Source organism: Podarcis raffonei, chromosome 17 (assembly GCF_027172205.1).
Source record: "Podarcis raffonei isolate rPodRaf1 chromosome 17, rPodRaf1.pri, whole genome shotgun sequence".
In the NCBI taxonomy this organism is placed as follows: domain Eukaryota; kingdom Metazoa; phylum Chordata; class Lepidosauria; order Squamata; family Lacertidae; genus Podarcis; species Podarcis raffonei.
In genome coordinates this window covers 34,972,776-34,994,956 of record NC_070618.1, presented here as the reverse complement: position 1 = coordinate 34,994,956, position 22,181 = coordinate 34,972,776, and the positions used below count along the sequence as shown (strand labels likewise).

At 48.7% G+C, this 22,181-nt stretch overlaps 2 protein-coding genes across 3 annotated transcripts in view; one reads left to right on the top strand and one right to left on the bottom strand.

The window, feature by feature from the left end:
• KEAP1 (kelch like ECH associated protein 1) overlaps nucleotides 1-12,463 on the top strand; it is a 19,485-nt gene extending 7,022 nt beyond the window's left edge. Inside the window, exons 2-6 of the mRNA XM_053370593.1 lie at nucleotides 1,701-2,355; nucleotides 5,983-6,668; nucleotides 8,990-9,195; nucleotides 10,337-10,513; nucleotides 11,252-12,463. Of these exons, the coding sequence (XP_053226568.1) occupies nucleotides 1,813-2,355; nucleotides 5,983-6,668; nucleotides 8,990-9,195; nucleotides 10,337-10,513; nucleotides 11,252-11,415 (1,776 nt within the window). The 5' untranslated portion in view covers nucleotides 1,701-1,812 and the 3' untranslated portion in view covers nucleotides 11,416-12,463. The remainder of the gene's footprint in view (nucleotides 1-1,700; nucleotides 2,356-5,982; nucleotides 6,669-8,989; nucleotides 9,196-10,336; nucleotides 10,514-11,251) is intronic.
• Nucleotides 12,452-22,181, bottom strand: SPC24 (SPC24 component of NDC80 kinetochore complex). 2 transcript variants are annotated; one of them, XM_053370596.1, is made up of 6 exons: nucleotides 22,090-22,181; nucleotides 20,135-20,327; nucleotides 15,208-15,352; nucleotides 13,797-13,889; nucleotides 12,780-12,856; nucleotides 12,452-12,695 (listed from the first exon to the last, which is right to left on the bottom strand). In XM_053370596.1, the coding sequence occupies exons 2-6, from the start codon at nucleotides 20,304-20,306 to the stop codon at nucleotides 12,589-12,591; spliced, it is 594 nt and encodes a 197-aa protein (XP_053226571.1). In that variant the 5' UTR covers nucleotides 20,307-20,327; nucleotides 22,090-22,181; the 3' UTR covers nucleotides 12,452-12,588. The 2 variants fall into 2 exon arrangements, with proteins under 2 accessions (XP_053226571.1, XP_053226570.1); XM_053370595.1 differs by having other exon boundaries at nucleotides 22,047-22,168.

The window sequence follows — 22,181 nt, the reverse complement described above, 5'->3', positions numbered from 1 at the left end:
CATCTCTTAGAAATCCCAAACAGAAAATAAAAACATTATTTAATATGACTAACTATACTCACAACAAGAACAGAAGTGCAAGCATAATAGTTTCAAAGTAGTTCTTGGCTGATTCTGCACCTCTGGGCATCAGGCCCTCCGCATGGCAAGGTGGGCTGCCAAAGGGTCTGCGAATTGCAAGTTAGTTTCCGAAGGTTTTATCCCTCTTGGACCCACGTGGCTTCAAAACTTAGGAACCAATCAGTCCCTTAGATTAATTAACAATTCGCCAATGGAGGAACAATAACTCAGGCTTGTTAGGAGACTCGACAGCTGAATCCTGTTTATCAAAAGGCCTTGAAGATTGAAGCATTCCCAAAGACAAACCAGATTCTTTGAGTTAGCCAGATAACCCTCTCACTCTGAATCTGCGTCCCAGATTGCCAGGTGTCAAGAACCACAAATCAGCTAGAAAAACACTTTCCTGTAGGAAGGAGATGACCAGTTCACACTTTTAAAGACAGAAAGTCTGCGATTAGACCTAGATATCCATTCCCAGCATTCTATGGCTTCTTTGGCTCTCCCATAATGCTCTTCTCTTGCATGAGCCAAGGTTTTAACCTGCTAAGATTTCCCAATATCACTACAGCACCCCAGAGCTGTGTGAGGTCAGGGGGCACTGCATATAACAGAACTGGTTGCCTGTTGCACACCCGGCCGCCTGAACGGGGGTCCCAGGTCCAGCATCAGCAGCCAGTTCTGCTGGTGCACAGGGACCCATGGCAGATTCCTGAGGGTACCTGAATGTGAGCACTGTAGCCAAACCCCCCTCCCTTGGCCTTAGCTCCTGTGCGCCTTCCTCCGGCCCTCTGCAATCTTGAGCTAGTAAGAAAGGCACACCTCACAAGGCTGTTGTAAGTTTGCTGTGCGCAAAGCACTTTGAAACTGGGGGGAGCTATATCTGTAGCAAGAAGTGATGATGAAGATGACAAGATTTGGGGCAGGGGGAGCACAGCGCACAGTTTGCCTTGGTGTGGAAGCTATATCTATACTGCTGGGTAACTCACAATTTGAGGTTGGCTGTTCAGGGACCTTTATGTTTGTGTCCTCTAGAGTGCATTCTTAGCGCGAACACATTCTCATCCATGTAATAATGACATTAGTATTTGTAAGAGATTAAACACTGAATGACGGAACAGAGAAAAAACACTCAGAATGGTGTCCTTGGATGGAATGGTCCACTGAGGGCACAAGAAGTATGCATGAGCTTCAGTTAGCCTCTGGCATGGGTCTCCTAGAGAAGGGAAGGGGGTCCATAGTAAGGTAAAGGTAAAGGGACCCCTGACCATTAGGTCCAGTCGTGACCGACTCGGGGGTTGCGGTGCTTATCTCGCTTTATTGGCCGATCGGCAAGGCCTAGGCTCTGTGGTTTAACCCACAGCGCCACCCGCGTCTTGCTAATCTGAGAGAATTGCATGAGAGCTGCATAGGACGTCCTCTGTCAAAGGAGGACTTTGGATATGGAGCTCCAAGTGAGAGATACTCTCTTTGACTCACCTATATTTTTCCTAAATGAAAAAGCTTCCTCATACTTGGGACTTTCCTTTGCCGAAACTGAAAAGGCTGAGGAAGAAGTGGATGGAAACCTGAAGAGGGAGATGTTCCCCGTGGCTCAACACCTCACCTAACCAGACCTCTCGGCTTCTCTGTCCTTTGTGCAGGTGCAGAGATCTGGCTGCTTGCAGGGGCCCTGTAGACAGCTGCCTGGCCGCTTGCGCCACCACTGCTTCTTCCTCTGTTCCTTCGTGCGATGAGTGTGCGGCTGCAACTGTGATGTACTCCCCAGAGTGCAAGGCGGAGGTGACTCCCTCGCACAATGGCAACCACACCTTCAGCTACACGCTGGAGGACCACACCAAGCAAGCCTTCAGCATAATGAATCAGCTGCGCTTGAGCCAGCAGCTCTGCGACGTCACCTTGCGGGTCAAGTACAAGAACATGCCCCCGGCCGACTTCCAGGCCCACAAGGTAGTGCTGGCCTCCTCCAGCCCCGTCTTCAAGGCCATGTTCACCATGGGACTACGGGAGCAGGGCATGGAGATTGTGCCCATCGAGGGCGTCCACCCCAAAGTGATGGAGAGGCTCATCGAGTTTGCCTACACGGCCTCCATCTCGGTGGGCGAGAAATGCGTCCTGCACGTCATGAACGGGGCCGTCATGTACCAGATCGACAGCGTGGTCAAAGCTTGCTGCACCTTCCTGGCCCAGCAGCTGGACCCCAGCAATGCCATTGGCATCGCCAACTTCGCCGAGCAGATTGGCTGTACCGAGCTGCACCAGCGGGCGCGGGAATACATCTACATGAATTTTGGGGAGGTGAGTGCCCATGCAGAGGTGGGGGGGCATGGAGGGCAGGCCTTTTCAGCATCAGGGTGGAATGGTCTGGGTGGGGGGGAATGTCTGGTCGCACGAGAGAAGTTCTGCTGCTCCTGCTCCAGGAGGAATATGAATTGGGCTGCCTTTTGTCATGTACAGTGGTACCTCGGGTTACATACGCTTCAGGGTACAGACACCACTAACCCTGAAATAGTACCTCAGGTTAAGAACTTTGCTTCAGGATGAGAACAGAAATCGTGCTCTGGCAACCCGGTGGCAGCAGGAGGCCCCGTTAGCTAAAGTGGTGCTTCAGGTTAAGAACAGTCTCAGATTAAGAACGGACCTCCGGAACGAATTAAGTACTTAACCAGAGGTACCACTGTAGTCTGCTACTCCTCATCATGGAGGAACACTCCCCACCTCCTTGAAATTCACTAAGCAGTGCCTCCATGCTGTCATATTCCAGCTCTACAACCACTAGGGAGTCTCCTTTCAGACGCCTTAAACTCGTGAGAAGCGGAATTCTGTCGCCACCCCTGCATTCTGCCCGTTTTCCAAACTTGGTGTGGAAATGTGGTGCTGCACATGTTCTTGTTTGTGACAACAGGGTCTCATAACTGAGAGGCCAAAGCCTGGCTCAACAGAAAAGGGAAGGAAGGAGAAATAGTTATGTAGGTTGAGAGCACTTAGTGGCAGCAGGAACAAGCTTATCCCTCCCCAAAACTTGGGGTGTGCAGGCAGGCCATTTCTTAAAGGACTTTCTAACGCCATTGCTTCTGAACCTGGTGCCATTGCCACATGCAAGTGCTGTTTACACAGCCTTTATTCTTAACCAGATATGTAGATCCTCCCCCAGTTCTAAAATTTCTCTTCTTTTTGCAAGAAGATGTTGGCTCCTACGGGAAGTTCTGTGAAGACTGATGCTCTACAGGGATTTGCCTAAAGCTGCAATGGTGAAAAGTTTATAGAGGGGAAAGGAACATTGGCAGTTGCCTTGTACTGATTCCAACCATTCATTTATTTCTCAGCATTGTCTGCATGGACGGGCCGCAGTTCTCCAGGGTTTCAGACAGGATCTTCTCCTGTCTCTCCCCATAGATTCCGGGGACCTTCTGGGTGCAAAGCAGCCCAGTGCTTCTTTCCCTAGGAGCACAGTCAAGCTCCCCTCTCAGTGGAGGTCACCCAACACGCTGGCTCCTCCTGGCCTTTGCATGTTGGGCACGAAGGTCTCACGGCTGCTTCCAGTGAATGCATTTCGAAGCCTCTGCAGGATCTGGAAGCCTGCCTTATCAGGATTCCCCATTGTGCCAAGACTTCTGCACATATTCAGCGGAAAGTGCTTAGAGGTCCCCTTTGCACTCAACACACAAAGGTCTGAGAGGAGCTCCTGCCCCTCTGCATAAGTCTTAACTCTCACAAGTTCAGGCAAATGCCTCGGGAGAGCTCATGAGGGTAAGAATTTGGTAGGTTCTCTTTGAGTAAGAAGTAAATGTTAAATATTTAAGAACATTTAAAGAACATAAGGGACGCGGGTGGTGCTGTGTGTTAAACCACTGAGCCTAGGACTTGCCAATCAGAAGGTCAGCGGTTCAAAACCCCGCGACGGGGGGAGCTCCCATTGCTCAATCCCTGCTCCTGCCAACCTAGCAGTTCCAAAGCACGTCAAAGTGCAAGTAGATAAATCGGTACCACTCCAGCGGGAAGGTAAACGGCGTTTCCGTGTGCTGCTCTGGTTCGCCAGAAGCGACTTAGTCATGCTGGCCACATGACCCGGAAGCTGTACGCCGGCTCCTTCGGCCAATAAAGCAAGATGTGCACCGCAACCCCAGAGTCGGCCACAACTGGACCTAATGGTCAGGGGTCCCTTTACCTTTACCTTAAAGAACATAAAGACTGTACAGAAACATTTCTGTACTACTGGTCTTGTAGATGTGATGAAGATGGAACACCTCTGTGCTTAGGATAACCCAAAAGTGTGTTGTTAAATAGGTGTAAGCATTTATGCTACTATTTCTAGCATATGCATTTCCACTATAAGGCCTGAGTTGATAGAAACCGCCTTCCAACAGCCCAACTTGTAACCCTTCTAACACAGTGTTCCCCAACCTTGGGCCTCCAGCTGTTTTTGGACTACAACTCCCATCATCCCTAGCTACCAAGAGCAGTGGTCAAGGATGATGGGAATTGTAGTCCAAAAACAGCTGGAGGCCCAAGGTTGGGGAACACTGTTCTAACGGACGCAAGGACTGGGGAGTTAAAATCTTTGTTGCTGACTTAAGCTGCCACCCGGGAAATGTGGGTCCTTGGTTTCTTATGTCTGGGATCAAATATAAGAAACTTTCCATCTCTCTCACACCTTAAAGGTGAAAGAAGTACTTGATTAAAATCCAAATAAAAGAAGAGCCATGTCAGAGATGGGCTGGTTTCTCAGATGTAAACAATCCAAGAAAATATGCCAAAAGTCTCTGTACATTTTTCAGATTCTGCTTATGGTCCTCCTGGTCCCTGGTTGTGGAAAGTGAACTCCCACTAAATTAAAAAAGTTGGGGGAGTATTACTCCTTGCAGGCTGAATCTAATTTACTCCTCAGCATTCATCTGATGTGCTTGGGAGCAGCCACCCGACCCCGTAAGTGATGCTGGCAAATGTGCTGATGAGCCCATTGCTATCGTGGTGACTCAGCTCAAGCAGTGATACAGCAAAGACGGCAACAGCTTCACCATTGCCTTCTAAGAGTTATCTCAGGCAGATGGCCCAGCAGAGTGGTCAGTAATGGTAGGATCTGCTCCTTCACTTCCTAGGAATGCTCTTGCAGTCCTTTTAGCAACTCCAGTATCAAGAGGCCTTGGAACAAAGGCTAGTTCCATAAAACCACCGCCAGCAGCCAAGGAGCTTTGTAACATACCGTATTTTTCGCTCCATAAGACGCACACGACCATAAGACGCACCTAGTTTTTAGAGGAGGAAAACAAGAAAATAAATATTCTGAACAAAACAGTGGATGTTTGATTTTTTGTGGTTCGTGCTGTGGCCACAGACATGCTATGTGATCTGATGGTGAATTTGGGGTGACCCAATGCAAAAATCCTGAGGATCCATGTGAATCTGTGCTTTGTAACCATGTTTTTGCGCCATTGTGGCCCCATGAAACAGCAGGTGTGTACTTTTTTTGGTGCAGGCTGTAGCCATGGACATGCTATGTGATCTGATGGTGAATTTGGCTCCAGGGACCATGCATTCACTCCATAAGACACACAGATATTTTCCCTTACTTTTTAGGAGTTAAAAAGTACGTCTTAGGGAGTAAAAAATATAGTAATCTCTCATGCAGCCCCTTGCTCATCTGAGAGCCTCCGAAATCTCATGCCCCACCCCCCCCACCCCAGAACTCTTTTATTTGGCTGAGGAGTGGGGTGGAGAGGAGAGAGAGAAGGGTGCTCTAAACTTGGTCTTCTCCTGCACCACTCATTGTGGTCTCACCATAGCACCAGAAGGCACTTTGCTCCCCCTTGCAGAGCAGTCAAGGAAAGTGTCGTGTGTTGAAGGGCTCTAGCGAATCTGCAAAACGTCTCCTGCAGAGTTTGGCTGTCATGTCCTGGGTCTCTCTCTGCCCCCCCCCCCTTGCAGGTTTCCAAGCAGGATGAATTCTTCAACCTCTCGCATTGCCAGCTGGTGACGCTGATCAGCAGGGATGAGCTGAACGTGCGTTGCGAGTCGGAAGTCTTCCACGCCTGCATCAACTGGGTGAAGTACGACTGCGAGAACAGGCGGCTCTACGTCCAGGCGCTGCTCAAGGCCGTGCGCTGCCACTCGCTCACCCCTCACTTCCTCCAGATGCAGCTGCAGAAGTGCGAGATCCTCAAGTCGGACTCGCGCTGCAAGGACTACCTGGCCAAGATCTTCCAGGACCTCACCCTGCACAAGCCCACCAAGGATGTGTCTTGCCGGGCACCCAAAGTGGGGCAGCTCATCTACACGGCGGGCGGCTACTACCACCGGTCTCTCAGTTACCTGGAGGCCTACAACCCTTGCGATGGCTCCTGGATTCGACTGGCTGACCTGGAGGTGCCCCGCAGCGGCCTGGCCAGCTGCGTGGTGAGCGGACTCTTCTACGCGGTGGGCGGGAGGAACAACTCCCACGACGGCAACATGGACTCCAGCGCCATTGACTGCTATAACCCCATGACGAACCAGTGGTCTCCTTGCACTCCTATGAGCGTGGCACGCAACCGGATTGGCGTGGGGGTGATTGACGGCATGATCTATGCGGTGGGCGGATCTTTCGGGAGCAACCATCACAACAGCGTGGAGAGGTAAGGGCTGGGTGCGAAACAGGGCCCTGCAAGAGTACCGTATTTTTCGCTCTATAAGACGCACTTTTCCCCTCCTAAAAAGTAAGGGGGAGTGTGTGTGAGTCTTATGGAGCGAATGCAGGCTCCGTGGCTTCAGCGAAAGCAATGTGAAGCCTCCGGAGCGCAGCAGGAGTGCCCCCGCTGCGCTCCGGAGGCTTCGGGTAACTATCCCTCAAGCCAGGAGAGCAAGAGGGATCAGTGCGCACTGATCCCTCTTGCTCTCCTGGCTTCGCTTCGCTGGAGAGGCGCTGCGCAGCTTTCCTTCTCTGCGCTGTGCCCCTTCAGCAAAGCGGGAGGAGAAATGGAAGGGGCTCCGCTTCTCCTGTCGCTTCGCTGAAGGGGCGCTGCGCAGAGAGGGAGAGAAATTTTTTTCTTCTCCTCCTCCTCTAAGACTAGGTGCATCTTATGGTTGTGTGCGTCTTACAGAGCGAAAAATACGGTACTTTGCTTCAGAGCAGCAAATCCAAGGCTGCAGAGGAACAATCACAGCTGGGCTGTGTGTGTGTGTGTGTTCCTGCTTCTTCCTTTACAGCTGTGGCTTTACCTTTGGTGCTCTTTAAATTGGGCACCTTCTGCCCCCACCGTGGCACTTTTGGAAAGGGACAGATACACTTGGGAGGGATGGGGAGGAGCTGAAAGGGAGAGAAGATTGCAGGAATGGGAAGGCTGTCAGTTCAGACCTCTGGCAAGAGTGTTCTGCCCATTCTTGGGCAGCCTGGTGGGGAGAGGGAGGGAAAGGGAAGGTGATGTCGAAAAGAAAGGACCCACCTTTCGCGCAGGCCCTGCTTACACCTGGTTTTGGCCCCACCCCACCCCCCAGCATGTGGCTCCCTACAGATTATCCTTTAAGGAAATATAGCCATGGGTGTAGCCGGAGGAGGGCAGCTCTCTCCCTAGATCAAGTAAAACAGTAGAAATGCTTACCTGACCAATCACGCTGGTTCTGCCCCCCAACCACGTTCTGCCTTCCCCTAACAAAAATCCTGGCTACGCCCATGAATATGACCCAGACAGGAAAGGGGGCTGAGTCTAGGGAGGGATGGGGAGCTCTGTGGCCCTTCATACGTTGCTGGACTCCCAACTCCTGGCCAGCGGTCACAGATGAGGGTGATTGCAGTCCATCAATGTCTGGACGTATGAAGGTCCCCCATCCCTAGTCCAGGGCATCTGCCTGTCTGGGACTCTCCCCTGCACAGGTACTGGGTGGGTGGCAAGGGCCTGTGGGTTCTCAGGAGGCTGCTGTCTGTGCCAGCAGCATGCACAACTCAAAGCTGATGGCAATTTGATGACCTCATTGCAAAGGCAACAGGGTTGCCTGGGTGCCCTTTTTCTCCCAGGTGCCTGCAAGTGAAGAAAAGTCAACAGGAAGGTTATTGGGGGGGGGCAGGAAGTGGCTTGGCTTCAGAATTGCTGATAACTGAAAGAACCACAAAGGAAGCCCTGGAACTCTGCCCTGACCTGGAAGAAAGTACCTGCAAACCTACTTCCCTCGATCTGAGGCGTCGGGGAACCAGCACGAGATACCCAAGAGTGAGGAAATAGCGGCCATTTTGATTGTCCTATTTCAGACAGCATAGAGGTCAGAGGACAGTAAACAGGCTGCAGGTGGTTCCCCTCTTGAGTCAGGAGCAAAATTCACTTGTTTCCTGTCGCTCTTTCTGCACAGTGCCTCACCCAGGTTGGTCACGTGGCCAATGATCCTTCCTTTTTCAAAAAAGGAAAAAACAGAATGCGCTCTAAAACCCAAGTTTTGAGCAAGAGTGCCAGATACACAGCCAGCCTTGGCTATGACTTTTAAAGTAGGACCAGAAGGAGGGGTGGCGGTGTGTGGAGTGCAGGTTTCTAGAGACTAAGGCTGTTCAGGCACCCCTGAAAAAGGAGGTGGTGTCAGCAGAGAGGCCTCTGGTGAATTGTCCAGGAACAGAAATTTGCCTTTCAGTTATTTCCTTGCTCCTTTGAAACCAGGAGGGTTTCAATCTTCTCTTCAGATGGAAGCCAGGTATCTAGTTCTGTGCTGACTGTTAACAATCTTCGCTTGAGTTTTGGGGAGGCGTTTTGGCTCTGCTCATCGGCTGTTGTTTGACTGTGGCCTTTTGGAGGAGGCCCTAGGAACAAGATGGTAGTGGCAGCTGCTTATTTGAAGCTGAACAGGTGTGAAATGCAGCCAAGATTTGGTGCCCCCCTCCGTGCAGTTGCTTAACTCTGTACTAGCCTGAGCCCCTTTCTCATGCGCACACATTGTCGACATGCCCTGAGGCGTCTCCTCCCCTCTCTTCCTCCAGGTACGAGCCAGAGCGGGACGAGTGGCAGTTAGTGGCGCCCATGCTCACCCGTCGCATTGGTGTCGGGGTGGCTGTGCTGAACCGTCTCTTGTACGCGGTGGGGGGCTTTGATGGCAATTGCCGCCACAGTTCAGTGGAGTGCTATTACCCTGAGCGGGACACGTGGGAGATGATTGCCCCAATGAATACCATCCGGAGTGGAGCAGGTAAGTGGGGCGATGGAAAGGAATTGGGTTCCTGTGTCCCAGAACCTTCACCAAGGCTGTCTTTTCTCTGCTGGTTGCGCTGAGATTGGAGGTGCGCTCCCTTCGCTTTCATCTGGCCATGGGTGCTGCCTGGGTCGAGGGATCAATTTGGTTTTACTCTTTGAATTTCCCAACTGCTCTTGTACTGAATGGGAATCCTAGATTGACAGTGGTGTTAGTTAGTAGTAGTGGTATTATTATTATTATTATTATTATTATTATTATTATTATTATTAGGCCATCCATCTAACTGAGTTGTCCCAGCCACTCTAGGCAGCTCCCTAAAAATATTAAAAACAGAATCAAACATCAGTAACTTCCCTCTGCAGGGCTGCCTTCAGATGTCTTTGAAAAGTTGTTTAAGTCTTTATCTCCTTGACATCTAATGGGGGAGAGTTCCACAGGGAGGGTGCCATTACGGAGAAGGCCCTGTGCCTGCTTCCCTGTAGCCTCGCTTCTCGCAGCGAGGGGATTGCCAGAAGGCCCTCGCTGGACCTGTTTCTGAGGCCATTTAGGGCTTTCAAGGTCAGGACCAACACTTTGAATTGTGTGCTCGGAAATGTACTGGGAGCCAATGTAGGTCCTTTAGGTTATATGGTCCTGGCAGCAGCTCCCAGTGATGAGCTAAAGCTCAGGTGGAGAAACCTGTGGCCTGCCAGATGATGCCGGACTCCAGCTCCCATCAGTTCCAACCAGCATGGTGAATGGTTGAGGACAATGGGCCTTGTAGTCTAAAAACATCTGGTGCCCCACCCCAGGCTAGAGGCTGAAGTGCAGCTGCAGCGCATGGCACTCACAGCCCCATTTGTTTTGCTGATGGGCCGGCCCTCCTGGTGCAAAGGCCTGTGCAATAGTAATGCAGCCGTCTCCTACTGGCGATAGGTTAGCGAAGTCTTGGTCTCCTTATTGCTGATTGCCATGCAAAAATTGGGGGGGGGGTACTCTGGGAAACAGTGCCTCATGCTTCATTAGGTAGGCCAAAAGACTTCACACGTACTGCTTGAAATGAGACACTGCGTAAATATCTGTGGGGCCTCTGAATACGGTGGGATGAGTTGGGGTCAGGCTAGTCTGTCTTTAACACAGCTGCTTCCTCCCACAGGGGTTTGTGCACTCAATAACTGCATTTATGCCATGGGGGGCTTTGATGGCACACTACAACTCAACAGCGTGGAGCGTTACGATGTGGAAGCGGGCACCTGGTCCTTTGCGGCACCCATGAGCCACCGCCGGAGTGCGCTAGGGGTCACTGTGCACCAGGGCAAGATCTACGTCTTGGGTAAGCTTGGCCAGGGTAGCTCTCTGCTGGGAGGGAGGTGGCAAAAGAACAAATGGCTGCCGAGGGCAGGGTTAGCATAGCTCTCACCCCCCCCCCAGTGTATCTATATTTTTAAAAGAGAATATGACCATATGTATGGTGGATAAAGACACTGGGACGAATTCAGTGTGGGGCTAAACAGATTGCTCCATCAGCTTGCCTGATGAAATCATCTCCCCTATGCTGTTCCCGGGGTTCTTCCAAGCCAATATGGGGGTGTCGCAGCTATTGGACTAACACAAGTCTACTGGTGCTGTGGTCTAAAACCACTGAGTCTCTTGGGTTTGCCGATCGGAAGGTTAGCAGTTCAAATCCCAACGGGGTGAGCTCCCGTTGCTCTGTCCCAGCTTCTGCCAACCCAGCAATTTGAAAGCACGCCAGTGCAAGCAGATAGATAGGTACCACTGTGGTGGGAAGGTAAACGGTGTTTCCATGCGCTCTGGCTTCCATCAGTGTCCCATTGGGCCAGAAGTGGTTTAGTCATACTGGCCACATGACCCGGAAAGCTGTCTGTGGACAAACGCCAGCTCCCTCGGCCTGAAAGCAAGATGAGCACCACAACTGCATAGTCACCTTAGATTTAACCATCATGGGGTCCTTTACCTTTTTACCTATGCACAGGCATGGTGGGAGCGATTAGTTGGACACGGTTGCTTGATTTTCTTGTGTGTGTTAATTGCTGGCTCTCTCCCCATGCAGGTGGCTATGATGGTCACACCTTCCTGGATAGTGTTGAATGTTATGATCCCACCACCGATACTTGGACCGAGGTGACCCACATGACGTCAGGCCGGAGTGGGGTGGGAGTGGCCGTCACCATGGAGCCATGCCGCAAACAGGGCGATGAGAACTGCCATTGCTAAGAGAGTGCAGTTCCTTTCAAATGGAGGAAAGAAAACAAATGGGAGAAGATTCAGTATTAAGACATGCCTAGTGCTAAGTTCTGTTCTGCCAGGACCAAGGAAAAGTGCCAAGGATGAGCAAAACTTCAAAACTGAATTTGAACCACCCATGAGGGGCAGTGACTGTGAAGAACTGTCCCTGCTCTGTGCTTTTATCAGGGTAGTGTATCTGGTGATTTACGATTGACCCTGCCTCATTCTAGTACAGTGGTACCTCTGGTTGCGAACAGGATCCGTTCCGGAGGCCCGTTCGCAACATGAAAAGCCTGCAACCTGAAGCGCCGTATCTGCGCAGGTGCGCGGCGCGATTTGGCGCTTGTGCACTAAGCGTGATTGAGCGCTTCTGCGCGAGTGGCGATACCCGGAAGTAACCCTTTCCGGTACTTCCAGGTCACCCCAGGATGCAACCTGAAAAAACGTATCATGAAGCAAACGTAACATGAGGTATGACTATTGGGAATCGTCTAAAAAAGGAACCTGCCTATGAGAATTGCAGAAGAGAGCTTGATGTTCCCAGTGCCCTTCTTTCCAGATGTCTGGCAAGTGATGGTCGGGCAAGGAATAGTCTAATTATTGGGGGTGGGGGTCTCCTTTGCATGGAACGCTTGGGAATACCTTGTAAATAGAGCATTCCTGCCTATTTGAAATGTTTATTGAACAGACAGTTTGACATCAAATTCAAGTCTCGATTTTTCTAAAGTTCCCTCTCTGCCTATTCAAACTGGTAAATTTTGACAGAACACTGCAAAAGGAAGAAAGCTGGGCAGACTGTTTGCTCTTGTGTGGCTGATAGTTCTGCAAGGTAAGTAAACATAGAACAGGACCTATAAAGACTTCAGGTGGGCCCTGGCTGCTTTTGAATTATTGCCACCTCATGAGAAGTGCTTGGCCAGGGTGCTTCCTGCATCGATTGGTTTTGTTTTTGTTTTTACCATCAAACTTACTGGCTTGAAATGAACTGGTTTTTAAATTACACTTCTCACACAAATAAAGCAACTTTTTGCGATTAGTACGAAAGTTTATTTCCTCTTGCTCTCTATTTACAGCTCTGACATACGTTACAACAGGGAAAGAAACACTGATCGCCTATAATAGGCATAGGCCACTGTACATTCACATCAAGGGTCATCTCCTTCACCAGGCTGTGCTCACAAGGTTCCACAGGTAGTCGCAGATGAAGCTGCGGGAGTGTTGGCTGCTGTCAAGATTGATAGGCTGAGCAATGTCTGGCCCATAATGAACTGAAGGCAAAAAGGGTTAAGGAAAAAAACATTATGTCTCCCCTCCCTGCAAGGAACCCCTATTTGCCTGCAGCGGAAGGATACTTCCTTTGACTATTGTTGGCTCACAGGAGTAGTCCCAGTCAATACGGCAGATCTGGTAATAAAGGTGCACAATATACCTGTAAGACAAAATTGAACATATGAAGTTTCCCAGATCAGATCATTGCCTACTCTGTCACCTGTGGCTGAGATCCATTATATATACTACAGCCCCTTGAACATAAAAATCCTATCTGTGTGATCTCAATACTACTTACGTACGATACTACTTAGAGTAGCGCTTTCAAGTGTTCAAAGCACTTCATAAGCCTAAGCTGGTTGTCATCCTTAGAGCACTGTAAGGTAAGTCACTAATTACTCCTCGGTTGCGGTAGTGGAGGGGGCAGAGGCGAAGATACAATGTGGGCTGTAATGCCTAATAAAGGTTTGGTGAAGTAAATAAGTACAATGTGAGGACTTCTTGATTCATGGCTCAGTCCCTTGGCTACTCAAGGGTGGGTAGGGGGAAATATCCCAATTGCACCCACTGGCCATTAAAAAGTGGATAGTTTTATCTGAGCTCATCACCCAAAATCCTCAGGGAGATGTTAACAAAACTGGGTTCCGGTTTACATAGAACCCTTAAACCAGTTCAGTGTCACGGGACAAGGAAGAAGCCACGAAGGGACAAAGAGAATACACACAGGCTTATGCCTCATTCCCAGTCCAATAAACCATGGTTGCATTAGACTGGAGATCAAAATGTCTGAATTGAGCCACTATCTATAGCTGGACCTGGGATACGATGCTAGGCCAACACTTCTGTACAGACCACTCACAATCACTCCATCTTAGGATACAAGCAGGAATCTTCTTGTACTTAAAAATGTTCTTGAAACTGCAGCTGGTAGCATTCTGCCTCTAACTCAGTGGGAAAAGAAGCAGAGGTCCTTGTCACTGGCTTGGGCAGCTTTTAAGAAACATTTAATAAAGGGTAAGTGAGACAATAATCTACCTTTTCCCTAACCAATTCACAAGACTAGGCTTAAATAAAAGGAGCAGAGGGAGGTCTCTACTTACATAGCCGATTTGGACACAATGGCATCGTTATCTGCATTCTTCTCTTTCTGCCTGATTTCTTCTTTCAAAGCCTCCAGTTCTTTTCTTAAATCGGTATGAAGTGAGTTAAGGAATAATAACTGATGCATTCCCCAAACCCAACAGGGGCTATTGATTTCAGCAAGGGCAAATTACTCTGAAATAGTTATTTGTCCTCTGAAGAAGGGCAACAAGGTGCCATGAAACTTTCTGATATACTTGACTGCCTGTACAAAAGAGCAGACTAGAAATAATAACACAGTACAATGACGCAAAAGAGTCTTCACGTGGTGGACAGCTGAGCTGGATAAGCCTCTCTCCCTCTGTCTTAACTTACAAGAGGGAAAAATTAGGACTACAGTGGACACTCGGGTTGCGAACATGATCCATGCAGGATGCACATTCGCAAACCGCAGCGGCACGTCTGCACACGTTGCGATTCGGCGCTGCTGCGCATGCGCAAATTGCAATTTAGTGCTTCTGCACATGCGCGACTGCCAAAACCTGGAAGTAACCCGTTCCGGCGGCCCCTAACCCGAAAAAATGCAACCTGAAGCGTCTGTAACCCGAGGTATGACTGTACCGGGGATTGGGAACCTATGGTTCTTCAGATATTGTTGGACTACAACACCCATCATCCCTAACCATTGGTTGTGCTGGCTGGGGATGATGGGAGTCAAGAGTCCAATAACATATGGAAGACCTCGGGTTTCCCAATCCAAGGCTGAGGTGCCTTCAGCAAAGTGTCTCTTGACTTGATTTTGTTCATCCCAAAATATATAAGCATCTACAGAGGAAAGGGAAAGCTGAGGGTACTTAAGATGCACACTCGACTTTAAGAAATCTGATTTCAAAAAGCGAGACTCCTGAGTAAATAAGAGTTGCTTCATCAAGCCCAATGGTGTCTACTTTGAGAAACAGCGTCTCCCTGAGATCTCATGGGCAGGTCTTCCTAAGCCCCAGTATCGAAGGTCCTTTTCGTGAGGCTACCAGGGATTGAGACTTTCCACCAGTGTCCCTTCCCATAAGAAAGGTTGGGGGAAAGGTAAAGTGAAGTCCTGCCCTCGTCAAAACAACAGCTGTTACCCCTGCTTGGTGAAATCAACAATTCTGGGGGAGAGACAGTGAATAACTCACCAGAAATTAGCAAGGACATACAAGTAAAAATACAGCTGTATATCAGTTCAGACAAATCAAGTTAAATCCACTCGGCTGGCTAAACACGAGTAGCCATGCCCTGCCTTGCTGAGCCAGGGTGACACCTTCAAACAGAAAAGTTACCAAACCTTGGCTGATCTGTAGTATGCTCTAAAAGGGGAGAAATGTTTGAGGGATTGACCCCCCAACCAGGGGATGTTTCGATTTGGCACCAGATGCAGATGGGGAAGGATATTTGGTGTTGGTCCTCAATTCAGCAGCCTTCTCATTTGCCTGGAGCAATTCGTCTTCAATTTTCTGCAGCTTTTGGAGGTTTGCATTCAGCTGCTGTTCCCTGTCGCAAAGTTTTAGGGCCACTTTCTCCTCTGCAGTCATGAGATCTGTCATAAGGAAAGGATAGGATACCAACATTATGAAAGCACCCACTTCAGTTCTCCTGATGGTATTTAGGTAGCAGTACAAAGCAACCCTCTTCCATAAAACTTTTGGGATCATCTGTTCTTTCATGACAGCTGCTTTTAACAGATTTCTACTATCAGGAATGTACTACTTTTGCAGATACTTGATTTTGTGTTAAATTGCGTGTGAGAGAGATAGACAGACAGACAGACATATAATTGCACATATATTTGCTATCTTTGGGATTTTTAACAAAATGCTGCCTATAAATGTTTATCAGCAAACAAACATTATTACTACTAATGACAAGCACCTCTCCTTCAAATCCAATACTCCTTCACTTTGGGTTTACAGCTGAGAGACTTGCACTGCTTCTGCAAAGCCCCACTGGAATCAAACACAGCCCCACTGACCATGAACATGCAGATTTTTTTTAAAGAAGACCCTCCAGATCCTTTCCAACTCTACGATTCTATGATTTAACAAAAAGATCAGTTGGTGAGGTTTGGGAATAACTACTGTTCTTGAAAGTTTCCAAGTTCTTGGAAGTGAATTACCAGCTAAAATATTGTGGCCATCTGTGGGACTGTTTGTTCCTTAGATGCTTTGCAAAAGGATGCGGAGAATCCATCAGGGCCAGAGATTTTCCCACCTTCAAGTTTTTAATTCCTTCATCTCCTCTTTTGATACTTCCTTTTTCATACATTTGCTGTCCTCCTCCTTTAGTAAACGTGTCTAAAAAAAATCTTCATTTCTTTTAGAGGGGAGAGGTGGAGGAGTACAGAGGAGAAAAACTTTCTAAATTCTGCAGATACTAATTTTGCTATGAATATTATTTGAATATTATTTGTGTAGCCTAAGCCATTACAAAAAGCAAGATACATAGGACAAAATACATTATACAGCTATAATACATTATACAGCTAAAATAATTACTAAAACAAGGCATTCTGTCAGATAAAAGTTTGCTCCCCTGAATGTTACTTATCATCCCCTCAAACTTTTCTCCTTAAAATTACCACTCTTAAGGCAAAACAAGCCATTTTTTTCCCAGAAGTGTAGGAGGACTTGGCCCCTAATAAAGTTAATCAGGTACCCAATTGATCTCTCAGCTGCCGGATTTGCATACAGACAGAATTAAAGGGAAGATGAGACTGGTGACAACTACTTGAAATGACTGGATAGTATGCCAAACCAACATTAAAAGGTAAAGGTAAAGGCACCCCTGCCCGTATGGGCCAGTCTTGACAGACTCTAGGGTTGTGCGCCCATCTCACTTAAGAGGCCGGGGGCCAGCGCTGTCCGAAGACACTTCCGGGTCACGTGGCCAGCGTGACATCGCTGCTCTGGCGAGCCAGAGCCGCACACGGAAACACCGTTTACCTTCCCGCTAGTAAGCGGTCCCTATTTATCTACTTGCACCCGGGAGTGCTTTCAAACTGCTAGGTGGGCAGGTGCTGGGACCGAACAACGGGAGCGCACCCCGCCACGGGGATTCGAACCGCCGACCTTTCGATCGGCAAGCCCTAGGCGCTGAGGCTTTTACCCACAGCGCCACCCGCGTCCCTATAAAACCAACATTAGGTATCCCTTATAATAAACCCCAATTTCATTAAGAGAAAAAGCACCCAAGAGTTAGAGAGAAAGGATGAGATTCGTGTTAACCTGATCAGTGTCTAGATGAGAACCAAACTGCAAAGTGCCAAAGAGAGCTGGTAGGAAGCTACCCATCTAGCAAATAGATTCAGAATAGTTCAGGTTTTGAACATAGCTCCACATTTTCACCAAATTCCAAACAGCCTTTCTCTCTTCCTTCCTCTCCCCATTTCCCATGATGCACTTGTGAATCAACAAAATTCAGCTATCTCCAACCATGGAGTTCCTTTTTAAAAAAATATTTATTAAATTTTCCATTTTAACAATCCAATAAAAACCACATTAAAACATTCCAAATTATAATACAATCAAAGTAGCCAAATATTCAATGCCTGTCTGTCCGCCATGGTGAATGGCTGTGCCCATTCCAGCGGAGCCTTTCCGTGCAGCTAATTGAGCATAATATGGGAGTAATTATCCTCCAAAAAATCCCCAGGGCCGGGGGGGCTGCTCCACCTGCTGATCATCCAATTCCTGCCGCTTGTCTTGAAGGAATGCGGGGGGCAGGGGGCGCTGGGTGCAATGCACTGCGTGTTTTGGCAACTCTCCAAAGCTGTTGCTATGAGTGGAGGGCACCTGTTCTTAAGATGAAATTTGGACTTAATTAACAGGCATGCTCTGAACTAGGAGGGATAAAGTATTCTGCTAATTGAATCAGCCACTGAGTACCAAGGTTTCGACCTGAAGAAGGGCTTTCATTGTGATCGGATCAGTGTATTGGGGGAGGTGAGCCTCCATTACAGTGGTGCCTCGCAAGACGAAATTAATTCGTTCCGCGAGTTTTTTCGTCTAGCGAATTTTTCGCCTTGCGAATCACAGTTTCCCATAGGAATGCATTGAAAATCAATTAATGTGTTCCTATGGTCAAAAAAAGTCCAAACAAAGCCAAATTTGGTACAACAAGAGTTTATTAAGTGCTCTTTAAAGTCACACATACTGTAAAGAGCATTTCAAAAATTGAAGGAACAATAAATTAAGTTTCTAAACATGACAGAAAAACATTTTAAAATCAACAAAGTGTACAGTACATTTTCTAAGACTCTGGGGGACAACTCGAAGAAGGTTCCTCTTCCACTCTTTGCTTCTTGCTGAAGAACCTGTCCATGGTCTGCTGCTTCATCCGCCTTTTCAGCACCTCCCTGAAAGGCGACATGACCCTCGTATCAAAAGTGTTCACAAGGTCATGTGCCACATGCTTGTCAGGGTGGTGCCGCTGTGCAAAAGCCTGCACATCCTTCCACTTCAGGCAAATGTCCCTCAGTTCTTTGGAGGACAGCCGTTCCTCAGTTGCTTCCTCCTCTTCCAGCAAGGCCTGCTCCTGCGTAGCCTCTGCCTGCAGTTCGACCAGCTCCTGGGTGGTCAGCTCGTGGTCGTGCTCCTCCACCAGCTCGCTGATGTCCTCCTCTGTGACCTCCAGGCCCATGGTCCTCCCCAAGGCAACAATGTCCTGCACCACTGTTGACTCTGGTGCATCTGAGTCACTTGGTGCCACACAGTCTGGCCACAGGCTGCGCCAAGCGCAATTCAAATTTCTCTGGCTGATCCCGTTCCAGGCCGTGGTGATCATCTTCAAGCAGGTGACGATGTCAAAGTGGTCCTTCCAGAATTCCCGCAGGGTGATGGTGGTGCAATCAGTCACCTCGAAGCATCGCCTGAAAAGCTCCCCCAGCCCCTCCCCAACTGTTGCAAACCCCTCCCCAGCTGTTCCCCCAGCCCCTCCCCAACTGTTGCAAACCCCTCCCTAACTGTTCCCCCAGCCACCCAGCACACAGAAATTCAAATCCAGATTTTTTTAAAAAAAAACAGCAGAGTGGCCCAATGGTCACAGAAAATCATAAAAATGCAGAAAAAAACACACAAGCTTCCAGATTCTTGCAAACCCCTCCCCAACTGTTCCCCCAGCCACCCAGCACACAGAAATTCAAATCCAGAATTTTTTTTAAAAAAACAGCAGAGTGGCCCAATGGTCACAGAAAATCATAAAAATGCAGAAAAACACACACACAAGCTTCCAGATTCTTGCAAACCCCTCCCCAACTGTTCCCCCAGCCACCCACCACACAGAAATTCAAACCCAGAATTTTTTTCGTCTTGCAAAGCAAGCCCATAGGCAAATTCGTCTTGCGAAGCAGCTCGAAAAACAGAAAACCCTTTCGTCTAGCGAGTTTTTCGTCTTGCGAGGCGTTCGTCTTGCGTGGCACCACTGTATCCTCTTTTGATATATTTTATATTTGCTGTTTTATTCAGCAAATCTCTCCCGAAAGACTGATTTTTGAAATGCAAGCAGGATTGAAAGAATATCTTGTTATTGCCATTGTTATGGTTTAATCACAAAATTGACTGTGTGAAATTTTTACTACGATTCTGGCAATGATCCTCAATGGAATAATATAAAAAAGGGAAACCGAAAGTGAGTTGCTGAGGACTTTGGATTACAACAGGAAAATAAAGAATTCACAGAGAACTACAATGCACTAACCCATTTGCTAAACTAATTCAGAGGTTGCTAAAAAATAAACAAAGGATCAACATCGGGAACGTTTTATTTGGACTATTTGGACTAATTAAGAAATGCAGTATGAGATTACACCCAACTTCAGAGCATGGCAAGTCACCCAAAAGATATATAATCCAACCATGGAGTTCCTATGTAGGCAATGATCAGACTAACACCTGATAGTTAAGCTTCAGTAGTGGACTAGGAACATGTGGTGCTATAATGTTCATCCAACCCCAAGCAAGTGCAGGGACCCTGGTCTATACAGGGTTTCAATACATGAGGGCTAGTATTCAGCTAAGTTTTGCTAAGTTTTGCTAAGGGTAGACCCACTGAAATTAATGGACCTAACTTAGTCATGTTCATTAATTTCAAAGGGTGTACTGCAGAGTAAAACTTAGCTGAATAACACCCTATCTGTTTTATACAATTTAGATACTGGTGTTCCAGGCCCCAATGTGCATAAGCAAAAATCACATAAATGGGGAGCACCCTCTAAAAAGCCTCTTAAATGGTCACCACCTGTAACAAAATTAAGAGATACATAGTATCACACCCAGTAACATACTCAATCACAACTGCTGCCATGCAGTTAGAGGGAAAGGTGTACCTTTCAGCAGCTGGGCTGTGCTCTTTTGAGTATCCCAGAGCTTGTTGAGCATCTGCTCCTCTTTCACTAGAGTCTCCTTCAGCATTTCTGCCCCATTGGCTCTTGTCATCATTTCAAGCAGCTGCTTGCTCCTTCTGTCTAGATGTTGCAACTCTTCACTGAGGGCAGCCATCGCACCTATTAATATGCCAAGCTAAAGGGCAGGGGGAAGAGGGTCAGCATTTGGGGGATTATAAGGCATGCAATATAAGGGACGCAGGTGGCGCTGTGGGTAAAAGCCTCAGTGCCTAGGGCTTGCCGATCGAAAGATCGGCGGTTCGAATCCCCATGGCGGGGTGCGCTCCCGTTGTTCGGTCCCAGCGCCTGCCAACCTAGCAGTTCGAAAGCACTCCCGGGTGCAAGTAGATAAATAGGGACCGCTTACTAGCGGGAAGGTAAATGGCGTTTCAGTGTGCGGCTCTGGCTCGCCAGAGCAGCGATGTCATGCTGGCCACGTGACCCGGAAGTGTCTCCGGACAGCGCTGGCCCCCGGCCTATAGAGTGAGATGGGCGCACAACCCTAGAGTCTGTCAAGACTGGCCCGTACGGGCAGGGGTACCTTTACCTTTACCTTAAGGCATGCAATCTCCCAGCAATTTCCAGAGGAAGGGTGATCTCCTGCTTGATCCCCCCCACCCAAAGGCCCTTTGTATAAATGCCAAAAGTGGCAGCAAATTATGGACAAGTCATCCAATATGGGCAAATCAGGGTGGAAGCAGCAGTGTGCCTTACCATTTCTACTGTTCCCAGTAAAAGGTAAAGGTAAAGGGACCCTTAACAGTTAGGTCCAGTCACGGACGACTCTGGGGTTGCGGCGCTCATCTCACTTTACTGGCCAAGGGAGCTGGCGTACAGCTCAAGTGGCCAGCATGACTAAGCCACTTCTGGCGAACCAGAGCAGTGCACGGAAACACCGTTTACCTTCCCACCATAGCGGTACCTATTTATCTACTTGCACTTTGACATACTTTCGAACTGCTAGGTGGGAGGAGCAGGGACCGAGCAATGGGCGCTCACCCCGTTGCGGGGATTCGAACCGCCAACCTTCTGATCAGCAAGCCCTAGGCTCTGTGGTTTAACCCATAGTGCCAACCCATTATTATATTAAAAAGTCTCAGTACATGTCTGCTACCCAATAAAGGCTTTCTACCAGTTTTTACAGTATTTGGCTACCCAACGCCAATGTAGCCAAGTGCACTTGTAAATAATAATAATAATAATAATAATAATAATAATAATAAGATGGATTACCGCCAGAAGCATACAAAACCTTCCGAGCATGCATCACCCTGGGATTTTGTTACCTCTCATTAGTATATTTCTGTTTTCTTGCAACCACAGATTTCCCCCCCAGGAACGCCCTCCCATCAGATGTCAAGAAGATAAATATACAACTTTTAGAAAGACATATGAAGGCAGCCGTGTGTAGGGAAGTTTTTGGGGCAGCCAAGTCAGATGGGGTACAAATAATAAAACTATTTTTTTCTCCGTGTGCCCTGGCCCCCCCATCCCCCGACCATTCAATGCCATAATCGGAGCAGTCAGTTCTTGCTGCCTCCCTGACGCAAGATGCGCGCCATACTCGGAAGGAAGCGCCCGGCCCTTCCCTTCCTGGCCCCCCAAAACCCCAGGTTCGTCGCCGGCACACTGCACATGCTCTAAGGCGCGCTTGACTGAGCTGAGCCTCGGGTAATCAGAGCAGGCCCGGCGGGCGGGGGCAGGGGCGTAGCTACCCCCCCCCCAAATAAACACAAGTAAATAAACAAAAATGCCTAACTCAATGACCAACTGCATGGCAGATAACTCGATTCCCCCCCCCGCCCGCCCCCCCCAGTCAATCCTGGCTGCGCCCATGGACGGGGACACGCCTCACATCGAATGGCGAGGTTCAGAAGCGAAGGACCCTCCTCGCTTGCCTTCCTGGCGTCGCCCGCGCGGATTCCGAACTCGGCGCCTCTGAAACGCTCAGCGAACAGTCCGCCCTGATTGGGCGGCCGAAACTCGCGAG